We start from the raw sequence: 11,549 nt of genomic DNA, 5'->3' as shown, positions 1-11,549 counted from the left end.
TTTTTACTGAAGATCGAGTGTCAAATTTTAGAGATTAGTGCAATTTGCTAAAGCAGAACCTAAGCCTAATACACGTTAATCATTAATTAAACTTAAACTTTTTAAATATTATGAAAGAATATATCATTAATTAGTTATTTGGAAGGAAAAAATGATGAAAAATGTGAAATAATTAGAAATAAATTATAAAAGAAAAGGTTAAAAATAAAAAAATTAGTTAAATTAAGAATGATAGATCAAGAAAAAACACAAGTAAAATTAAAAATAAAAATAAGTTAAATAAGAAGCAAATAAACAAATTAAAAGAGTTAGTTATATTGCCTTAAGTTCATTTTAAAAAATTAAAATTTCCAAATCCAAAACAAATAAATAAATAAACTGATTTTATCAATTAAAAGTTTTAGAAGGAAAAAATGAATAAATAATATTAAATAATAAAAAATTGAAAATTAATTAAAAAATTTATAGTTAAAATTAAGTTAAAACAAAGAATAAAACATTTTTATTAATAAAATGAATGAACTAATTAATATAGGTGATAATTTCTATTATAAAAATAAAATTTTAAATAAACTGAAAGTTAAATATATAGACGAAAATATTAATAATTAATTATAATAATGATATTTATAAATTAAATATACCAAAGTCTAATATGGAGAATTTAATGAGATTAAAGTGAAGAGCTTAAAAACTTTTAATATTAGTAAATATAAATTTAAAGTATTTTTATAAAAAAATAAATAATTACTTCTTCTAAATTGGTGTATTTTTTATTCTCTTATATCGTTTATTTTTTTTTCCAAGGATATTAATTAGCCATTGATCGAAATTTAATTAATTTTAAATGGATAAAAATAACAAAGAAAAATCAATGAAATTATATAAATATTAGTAAATAAATAATTTATATCTTTATGTTTGTAGAAGAAATAAACAATCAATGGATAAAAAGAACAAATAAATTATAAGTATAAAAAAATTTTTTTTTTACTTTTCGTAATAGAAATCACAAAAAAGTTAGGATAACTAACATTCATTATTAAATCTTAATATTTCTATTTAAAATCTTTACTTAAAAATATAGTTGGAACAACAGATTGGATATAAAGGAAAATTAGTTTGGGAACTATTTACATATATTTTTGTAATTAGTTTTATTTTTATATTTTTTAAAATCTTACATTTTATTTACAAAATTAAAAATTATTACTATAACAAAAATGTAAAATTTTAAAATAATATGAAAATATATTTATTTATTAATTAATTTAATTACAAAAATACATCATTTTGAATATCCCTTATATCTTATCTAAATCCTCCTTTTTATACATAATTATAATAATAGCAAATATTTAGATTTCATATTTATGTATGTATGTATGTATGTATGTATGTATGAATATTTTAGGTTAAATTATCTGATTACATATATGTTATATAATATATTTATTCACCCTTTTTTCACAACTATTTATTTTATTATCAATTGAAATTTATTTCAAAGACAACTAATCTTTTTGATTTAAGATACTTGCTTATTACTTCAAATTCTTATTATTTTTTAATTTAGTTTTCACTTTTATATTAAAATAAAATAAAGATTAACAAAATAATTAGAAAAGATAAGAAAATAAATTAAATAAAAATCTAATAAAGAAATTAAAAGCATAATATTGTTTTAAATTCATTTTTTAAATAAAAATATCACAATCCAAAACAAACAAATAAACTGTTTTTACCTAAGACTAAGTGCCAAATTTGAGAGATTAGTGCATTTTGCTAAACCAGAACCTAAGACTGATGCACCTGTTGAACTAATTTAATTGTATCTTTTTAAATATTGAAGAAAAAATATATTGTTAATTAGTTATTTAGAAGGAAAAAATATGAAAAAATGAGAAATGAATTAATAAATAATAAAAGAAAATGTTAAAAATCAAAACATGAGTTAAACTAAGAAAGATAAATGAAGAAGAAAAAAAATCAAATACAATAAAAAATAAAAATAAACTAAATAAAAAGCTAATAAAGAGATTAAAAGATTTATAAATTTTTTAAATTCAAATTAATAACTAAAAATATCACAATTTAAAATAAATAAACTGTTTTTACCTAACACAAAGTGTCAAATTTGAGAGGATAGTGCAATTTGCTAAAGCAAAACCTAAGCCTGATGCACCTTAATTACCAATTTGATTGTTCCTTTTAAATATTGAATAAAAAATATATAATTAATTAGTTTTTTAGAAGGAAAAAATAAATGAAGAAAAATATGAAATAATGAGAAATGAATTCATAAATAAATAAATAGTAAATGCAAATGTTGATAATAAAAAAACAAGTTATATTAAGAAAGAAAGAAAGAAATAAAAAAAAAGTACAATTAAAAAGTAAAAGAAAAATAAATTTAATAAAAAGCTAATAAACAAATAAACCAAAAGAGTTTGTTTTAATGTTTTAAATTCATTTTTATAACTAAAAATATCACAATCCAAAACAAACAAAGAAATAAACTGTTTTTACCAAAGATTAAGTTTCAAATTCGAGAGATTAGTGCAATTTGCTAAAGTAGAACCTAAGCCTGATGCACCTGTTGCACCAATTGAATTGTGCCTTTTTAAATATAAAATAAAAAATGAGTAATTAACTAGTTATTTAGATATAACAAAAAAATTATAAGTATAATAAAAAAGAAAAATAAATTAAATAAAAGCTAATAAACAAATAAATTATAAGGATTATATTTTTTTAAATTCATTTTTATAACTAAAAATATGACAATCCAAAACAAACAAATAAACTATTTTTACTCAAGATTAAGTGTCAAATTTGAGAGATTAGTGCAATTTGCTAAAGCAGAACCTAAGCCCAATGCGCCCTAATCACGAAATATATTCCCACTTTTTAAATATCGAAGAAAAAATATAATTAATTAATTAGTTATTTAGGAGAAAAAAATGAAGAAAAAATATGAAATAGTAAAAAATGAATTATTAATAATAAAATAAGTGTTTAAAATATAAAAAATGAATGAGTTAAATTAAGAAAGTTATTAGAAAAAAAAGCAAGTACAATAAAAAAGAAAAATAAATTAAATAAAAATCAAATAAACAAATTTAATTTCTTTAAATTCATTTTTATAACTAAAAATATCACATCCATAACAAATATACTATTTTTACCAAAGCTTAAGTGTCAAATTTGAGAGTTTAGTGCAATTTGCTAAAGCAGAACCTAAGCCTGATACACCGATATCACCAATTTAATTCGCACTTTTAAATATGAAGAAAAAATATATAATTATTTAGTTAGTTATTTACAAGGAAAAAATAGTGAAATAAGAAAAAAAACCAAAAGTACAATAAAAAAGAAAATTAAAAATAAATTAAATAAAAAGCTAATAAACGAATTAAAAGATATATTTTGTTTTAAATTCATTTTTTATAACTAAAAATATCACAAAAAAAAAAAAAATAAACTATTTTTACTCAAGATTGAGTGTCAAATTTGAGAGATTAGTGCAATTTGCTAAAGCAGAACCTAAGCCTAATACACGTTAATCATCAATTGAACTGAAACTTTTTAAATATTATGAAAGAATATATAATTAATTAGTTATTTGGAAGGAAAAAATGATGAAAAATGTGAAATAATTAGAAATAAATTATAAAAGAAAAGGTTAAAAATAAAAAAATTAGTTAAATTAAGAATGATAGATCAAGAAAAAACACAAGTAAAATTAAAAATAAAAATAAGTTAAATAAGAAGCAAATAAACAAATTAAAAGAGTTAGTTATATTGCCTTAAGTTCATTTTAAAAAATTAAAATTTCATAATCCAAAACAAATAAATAAACTGATTTTATCAATTCAAAGTTTTAGAAGGAAAAAATGAATAAATAATATTAAATAATAAAAAATTGACAATTAATTAAAAAATTTATAGTTAAAATTAAGTTAAAACAAAGAAAAAAACATTTTTATTAATAAAATGAATGAACTAATTAATATAGGTGATAATTTCTATTATAAAAATAAAATTTTAAATAAACTGAAAGTTAAATATATAGACGAAAATATTAATTATTATAATAATGATATTTATTAATTAAATATACCAAAATACAATATGGAGAATTTAATGAGATTAAAGTGAAGAGCTTAAAAACTTTTAATATTAGTAAATATAAATTTAAAGTATTTTTATAAAAAAATAAATAATTACTTCTTCTAATTTGATGTATTTTTTATTCTCTTATATCATTTATTTTTTTTTACAAGGATATTAATTAGCCATTGATCGAAATTTAATTAATTTTAAATGGATAAAAATAACAAAGAAAAATCAATGAAATTATATAAAAATTATATAAATATTAGTAAATAAAGAATTTATATCTTTATGTTTGTAGAAGAAATAAACAATCAATGGATAAAAAGAGCAAATAAATTATAAGTATAAAAAAATTTTTTTTACTTTTCGTAATAGAAATCACAAAAAAGTTAGGATAACTAACATTCATTATTAAATCTTAATATTTCTATTTAAAATCTTTACTTAAAAATATAGTTGGAACAACAGATTGGATATAAAGGAAAATTAGTTTGGGAACTATTTACATGTATTTTTGTAATTAGTTTTATTTTTATATTTTTTACAAAAATGTAAAATTTAAAAATAATATGAAAATATATTTATTTATTTATTTATTAATTTAATTACAAAAATACATCATTTTGAATATCCCTTATATCTTATCTAAATCCTCCTTTTTATATATAATTATAATAATAGCAAATATTTAGATTTCATATTTATACAAATATAATATCTTGTTAAACTGTAAAACTGTCTAAAATTATAATTTCTAAATTTAGGGCTCCTTCAGTTACTCTGTCGATTGCGTTTATCAGAAAATAGGGTATAAATTGTTTATTTAAAGGTAATAATCACTTAAGATGAAATCAAAGATTGAATACTTAATTTAGAACCAAATATATATTTTAATTAATTTCACCTAATAAGTAGTTAGATGATTTTTGATTTTCTAAATTATGGATATTCATTCTATCTATCTATTTAGTCTATAATTATTGATTGAATCTAAGTTCCATTCAACTTTATTTTAATTTCAAGCATTAAAGTTAGAAAAACGCAATCAATATTTTAAAACCCACTCGTATAAAAATAGCTTAAGACACTTAACTATATTATTAAATAATATTTGTTTATTAGAAGGAAGAATCACTTAAGATGAAATCAAAGATTGGATCCTTAATTTAAAACCAAATAGAAATGTTAATTTAATTAATTTTCGCCTAATAAGTAGTTAGACGATTTTTTATTGTCTAAATTATGGAAATTACTTCTATCTATTTAATATATATATAATTCTTTATTGAATCTAAGCTCCATTTAATTTTATTTTAATTTCAAGCATTAAAAAAAGTAGAAAAACACAATCAATAATTGACAACCCACTCTTATAAAAATAGCTAAAACAATTTAACACCATTTTTAAATATCCAACCTTTCCTGAAGATAATGCATTCAAAGAGGTGGTTATAATTTAGAATATGATGAAAATAAACCTAAAATATAATTTTATGACCTTTATTTATGTGAAAAATTAGATTTATTGTATTTATTTGCATGCTATATTTTTAAGCATTGTCTTTAAAAAATATTTTTACTAATTTAAAGATAACAATATTTCTTTTTATTTCTGCTTTAAATAGATTTATGAAATTTTTAAAATATCTCTATTTATATTTGATAGTTAGACATTTGCTTTATTTATCTCCATTTTTATTAATTGTTTATTAAATTTTATATCAAGTAAATATTTTTCATATGTAAATAAATTTTATAATTGTACCTTTAAGTTAAAAATGGTATCAGTAAAATTCTAAAGACAAACAATAAATAAAATATTTTAAAATTTTACATAACACATTTAAATGAATGTATTTGTTAGTTTTGTAATAGCTCCTACTTTTCTTTTCAAAAATTAAAAGAAAGATTATTAAGTTTTCAGAAATAATCAGATTTATTGATTATTATCTATATTCATCTAATTCTTTATAATAATAATAGAATATTTCACTAAAATTAATTCATTATGAATAAAAGCACTAGAATTAAATTAAATGATCTAGTTGCTTATATAAAATATTACCAAAATTTAAATACTGGTTTATAAATCTATTTTAATATTAAGAGAATATTTAAAAAGCTGATGAAAATATTTAGATGAATGTATGCATTTATTTTTTATGTAATAGCTACTGATTTATTTTTCAAAATTAAAGGTGGGATTGAGTTTTAAGAAATAATCAGATTAATTGATTAGTATCTGTAAGTAATCATGAAATTCTTATTAACAATAATAGATTAATTGCCTCACAGAAATGAATTTATTTTTATTAACAAACGCTAGAATAGAATTACATGACTCTGTAGATAGTAATTATATAGGATCAAAATTTAATTGCTAGTTTTTTATATTACTTTAATAATAAGATAATGCTTAAAAAATGGAAGAAAAATATTTAAATGAATATATTTATTTATTTGTTATTTAATTAATTAGCTAACAAAATTAAATATTTCAAAATAAGAGATTCTATGAATTAAATGACGTTTGAGCTAATAAAAAGAAAACTTTAATTCATTTTAGTTTATAAAATTTTAGATTTTTTGAAAAGGTTTAAAAATATATAGTTATATTATGACTATTAGAGTGCTAATTATAAAATATTGCCAAAATTAAAATACTGGTTTATAAATGGCTTTTATTTAATATCTCTCTTAATTTTAATCAACCAAAAAAAAAACAAGCTCCATTTATATATTTTTAATTTATTGAATAATTCAAGAATATTTTTTATTTTAATTTATCATATTTTATTATTAGCGTAGTTACTTAGTTTGTAAAAAATATGTGGGATTTAAGTATATTTGATTTATCCCTAATTAAAATAAATAATAATACTAACACCATATATTTTTAAGCTTCTTTTAAATTTATATATTTTTTACTATTAATCGAAATGATAATTCCATACAAATTAAAAAATGGCGCTACAAATAATTTAGTATAAAACAAACATATTTAATATAGTTAAACATACACTTTAAAAGTACTTATATTAAAGTAAAAAAATAATATTAAACTATTTTATAAAATAAATAAAAGATTTCATCAAAAATTAGTTTTAGCTTTTAAAATAAAATTAATTTATTGTTACTAATAAAGTAAGTAGAACTGTTTATTTTATATTAAAAATAATTTCAGTTTGGGATATTTTTTGCTAGGGAAAAATAGAAAATATTTTAATTTGCATTTAGATAGCGATTCTATTATATAAATTAAGTAGATAATATTACTTTTATTATTGATTTTTACTATTATCAATTAGCTTTAAATAAAAAAGATGTTAGTATATTTGTAGATCAGTGAGTAGGCACTTTGATTAATTGAAAAGATATTTTGATAAGAATATTCTTTTCAGATAATCAAAATATCTTTATAGATCTTTAGTGTTTTTGCTTTCGCTCTATATTTAATTGCTATCACAAAAATGTACAGTAAAATCTGTCAGATTTGGAGCTAGTTAAAATTGCATAAAAGTTCTGGTCCAAAATTTAACTTTTTCATTAAAAAATCTGTAAATAAGTTGGAAATATTTGCATTTTGGAAAAAATATTCCTTTCTATAGGTTACTGTATTAACAGGCTTCACTGTAAACACATATTTTTAGATTTGTGGATAGGATCTTTGATTAGATTAAATTAACAAATAAAAAGTATATTTTGATAAAAACCATACAATCCTTTCATTTAATAAAAATATTAATTAAGAGGAGTTTTAGTCTGTTTTTCCTTTCACGCTATTTTATGTAATAAAAAGAAAAGTTATTAGTATATTTAGATGATATTACAGACAGAATAGGTGGTTTGTATAATCCAATAAATAATGAGCAATTAATTACTAAACAATATTTTTATATAACAACAAACAAAATAAGTAGCTAATATCTATTACATATACTAAATTTTCAAGCCTGTTATATATGGATATATTATATATAATTCACAAAAGCATAAAAAAAATATATATTTATTAGAATTTAAAAGATTTTATTTATTGTAAATAAATATATTTATAGTTATTTTCTTTCAAAAGTCGCTAAGTAATACAAATATGTATGCATTAGATTGTGATTCTATTATATTAATGAAATAGATAATATTACTATTATCAATTAGCTTTAAATAAAAAAGATGTTAGTATATTTGTAGATCAGTGAGTAGGCACTTTGATTAATTGAAAAGATATTTTGATAAGAATATTCTTTTCAGATAATCAAAATATCTTTATAGATCTTTAGTGTTTTTGCTTTCGCTCTATATTTAATTGCTATCACATATCACAAAAATGTACAGTAAAATCTGTCAGATTTGGAGCTAGTTAAAATTGCACAAAAGTTCTGTTCCCAAATTTAACTTTTTCATTAAAAAATCTATAAATAAGTTGGAAATATTTGCATTTTGGAAAGAATATTCTTTTCTATAGGTTACTGCATTAACAGGCTTCACTGTAAACACATATTTTTAGATTTGTGGATAGGATCTTTGATTAGATTAAATTAACAAATAAAAAGTATATTTTGATAAAAACCATACAATCCTTTCATTTAATAAAAATATTAATTAAGAGGAGTTTTAGTCTGTTTTTCCTTTCACGCTATTTTATGTAATAAAAAGAAAAGTTATTAGTATATTTAGATGATATTACAGACAGAATAGGTGGTTTGTATAATCCAATAAATAATGAGCAATTAATTACTAAACAATATTTTTATATAACAACAAACAAAATAAGTAGCTAATATCTATTACATATACTAAATTTTCAAGCCTGTTATATATGTATATATTATAATTCACAAAAGCATTAAAAAAATTTATATTTATTAGAATTTAAAGATTTTATTTATAGTAAATAAATATATTTATAGTTATTTTCTTTCAAAAGTCGCTAAGTAATACAAATATGTATGCATTTTATAGTGATATTACCATTATTATTCAGTCATAATTTTTATATAATACAAATCTGTGTTAATTTTTTTCTCATAAGAAAATGGTAACTTTAGATAATTTATAAAATATATTATAAATTTTAAAAAGATACTGTTTATATTGATTGCTATCTTATCTGTTAATAACAATAATCTAAAAATAGAAAGTTGTTAGTATATTTGAAAATTAATTAAGATTTCTTCTTGATTTTAACTAATCTCTCTTGATAGGAGTTTTACTCTAATTTCTTTTATTATTAAGCTGATTCTCCTCTTTATATAGAAGAAAAAAAGTGATTTTGGTATATATAAATTTTAAATCTCTACAAAAACCTCTGTTTTTAGTAAAAAAGCAAACCCCCTCAGCCTACTTTAAGTAAGTCAGTACCCCAGTTAACAACCTCAGTCGCATAGCGAAAGTGAATAGCCAAATGTCTATGAAAATTCAAAACGAGTTAGTCGAAATTATCTCAAACAAAGTATCCAAAGAATGCTAAATTCAAAAAGTATCAATTAAGGAATTGATCAAGTTAATGTTCAGCTAGAAAAAACACTTCAAAAATTTTGAGTACTTAAGCAGTGGCGCTTATGCTCTTGTCTTAAAGGCTTAGAACTCTTAACAAAATCGCTAAGTAGCTCTCAAATTCTTAGGGAGTTCCAACAAAGAGGACAAAGATGGTATCGAATCTATGAAAAAGGAGTATGAAATGCTTCAAAAGTTTAGCAATTCAGAATGTTTAGTAAATGTCTATGATTGCTTCTATTTAATGGAAGAATATGATGATGAAGATGATGATGGAAACAAAATTATCGTTTAAACTGAAAACAAATCTTTCTTTGTAATGGAAATGGAGCTTTGCGAAAGTAAAAAAAACCATAAAATTTTCATCCATTTTTTTTTTTTTCATTTTTTAAGAAACGTGTAAAAATACATAAAATAAGATATATTTATACTTTTTATTGACCTGACCTAGCTTACGCATCACCATTTTAAAAATAGGTAATTTTAATTTTTTTTCTAAGTCTTTTTTGATTTTGATAGTTAATTAAAAAAAATTAGATTTGCGCTAAGCAGATTTAATTAATTTAGAAAATATAATAGAAATTATTTAATTTAATATAAAAATGTTAATTTTAATTAATTTTTTAGGATTCCCCACTATTAAGACTTTTTCATTTAATTTAATCAAATTTTGTAAGATTTCTTAATTAAACCTTCTCGAAAATTAATTCATCAAAATTTTATAATCTATTTACCCAATATAAAAATTTAATTTTTTAATAAGCAATTTTCATAAATATTTTTAATTTATTTATTTATAATATAAAAGATAATAAATTAAAAATGTTATTTGATTTAAAAATTGAATTAATTATTACCTAAAAAATTAGTTAGTTTTAACTATCCTCCAAAATTTTTTTTAACTTAAATTCAAAAATAAATATTTAAAAGATATAAAGATATTAATAACTGAAAAAAATATAAATTATTTCAATAAAAATTATAATGAGTAAATTATATAAATTTCTCATGAGAGACTAAAATTAAACAACTTTAATTGTATAAGTAATCCACTTGAACTAATTTAAATTAATATTAAACTTACTTAAATGTGTTGAAATAAATAATTTCTAAAAATATTAAATACTTAGTTAAATAGATAAAATAAATTACTATAAAATAATCCTTTATTTTTTATAATATAGATTTAAAAAACAATATTATTAATAAATTATTTAACTCAAAACTTTTATTAATAAATAAATGAATAAATCCCATTTCAAAATTTTTATTTTTCTCTCTAAGTTTTTAAAAAATAAAAAATAATTGCAAATAAATTAAAAAAAAATAATTTAAAAATTTAGAAATAAACATTTTTTTAATTAAAATTTTAACATAAAACTAAATTAATTTTATAATTAACAAGATAATCTCAAATAACTCTTTGATTCCCTCAGAAAATAATAAGTTCCACCTCCCAAAGAAATGAAGGAAATAATAGCCATTTAAATGATAGAAGGGTTGAATAACCTTCATGTCAAAAATATTATGCACAGGGATATTAAACCTTAAAATTTCCTTGTTTGCGCCTCTAAGGAATATGGTTTCTCAATCAAACTTTGTATATAATTATTTTTATATTATTTAATATTTAATAAATATTTTTTAAATTCAGGTGATCTTGGCTTTGCATCAGCTGTGTCTAAATCAAAAAGCTTCATGTCTAAGGTTAAAAAATTAATTATTATTTTAATTGGTTTCAATATTTTTTATAATTTTCAGAAAGGAACTGATGCATATTTTGCTCCAGAAGTGGAAGCAGGACAATCTAGAATTCAGGTTTTTAATAATAGTGTTATATTATTTTTTAAAGTTTATTTACATTAAATAGTCAGATCTCTTTTCACTAGGACTCATTTTATTAGAGCTTGATAATCTCAAGACTCTAAATGAGA

At 19.0% G+C, this 11,549-nt stretch overlaps 3 protein-coding genes across 3 annotated transcripts in view; 2 read left to right on the top strand and 1 right to left on the bottom strand. All coding sequences in view use genetic code 6, as the record gives it.

Annotated features, from left to right (window-relative positions):
• Positions 1-845, bottom strand: part of TTHERM_01296400 (cyclic nucleotide-binding domain protein) — a gene marked incomplete at its 3' end in the record, with an annotated part of 6,196 nt that extends 5,351 nt beyond the window's left edge. The window contains exons 1-3 of the mRNA XM_001008951.3: positions 752-845; positions 645-694; positions 1-97 (exon numbers count right to left, since the gene is read on the bottom strand). The exon at positions 1-97 is cut by the window's left edge and continues 227 nt beyond it. Coding sequence (XP_001008951.3) covers positions 1-97; positions 645-694; positions 752-823 — 219 coding nt within the window. The 5' untranslated portion in view covers positions 824-845. The remainder of the gene's footprint in view (positions 98-644; positions 695-751) is intronic.
• Positions 846-2,780: 1,935 nt separating this feature from the next.
• On the top strand, positions 2,781-3,719 carry TTHERM_001296389 (hypothetical protein; the record flags this gene model as incomplete). Its single annotated transcript, XM_012795867.1, has 1 exon — positions 2,781-3,719. The coding sequence occupies one exon, from the start codon at positions 2,781-2,783 to the stop codon at positions 3,717-3,719; it is 939 nt and encodes a 312-aa protein (XP_012651321.1).
• Positions 3,720-9,523: 5,804 nt separating this feature from the next.
• On the top strand, positions 9,524-11,526 carry TTHERM_01296380 (kinase domain protein; the record flags this gene model as incomplete). The annotated part of the gene is made up of 4 exons (XM_001008949.1): positions 9,524-9,956; positions 11,021-11,215; positions 11,270-11,322; positions 11,377-11,526. The coding sequence occupies 4 exons, from the start codon at positions 9,524-9,526 to the stop codon at positions 11,524-11,526; spliced, it is 831 nt and encodes a 276-aa protein (XP_001008949.1).
• Between the last annotated feature and the right edge of the window lie 23 nt (positions 11,527-11,549).

The sequence above is a fragment of the Tetrahymena thermophila genome, assembly GCF_000189635.1.
Source record: "Tetrahymena thermophila SB210 genomic scaffold scf_8254793, whole genome shotgun sequence".
NCBI classification, from domain to species: Eukaryota; Ciliophora; class Oligohymenophorea; order Hymenostomatida; family Tetrahymenidae; genus Tetrahymena; species Tetrahymena thermophila.
The sequence above is the reverse complement of the archived record's forward strand: the minus strand, read 5'-3'. Positions and strand labels throughout refer to the sequence as shown.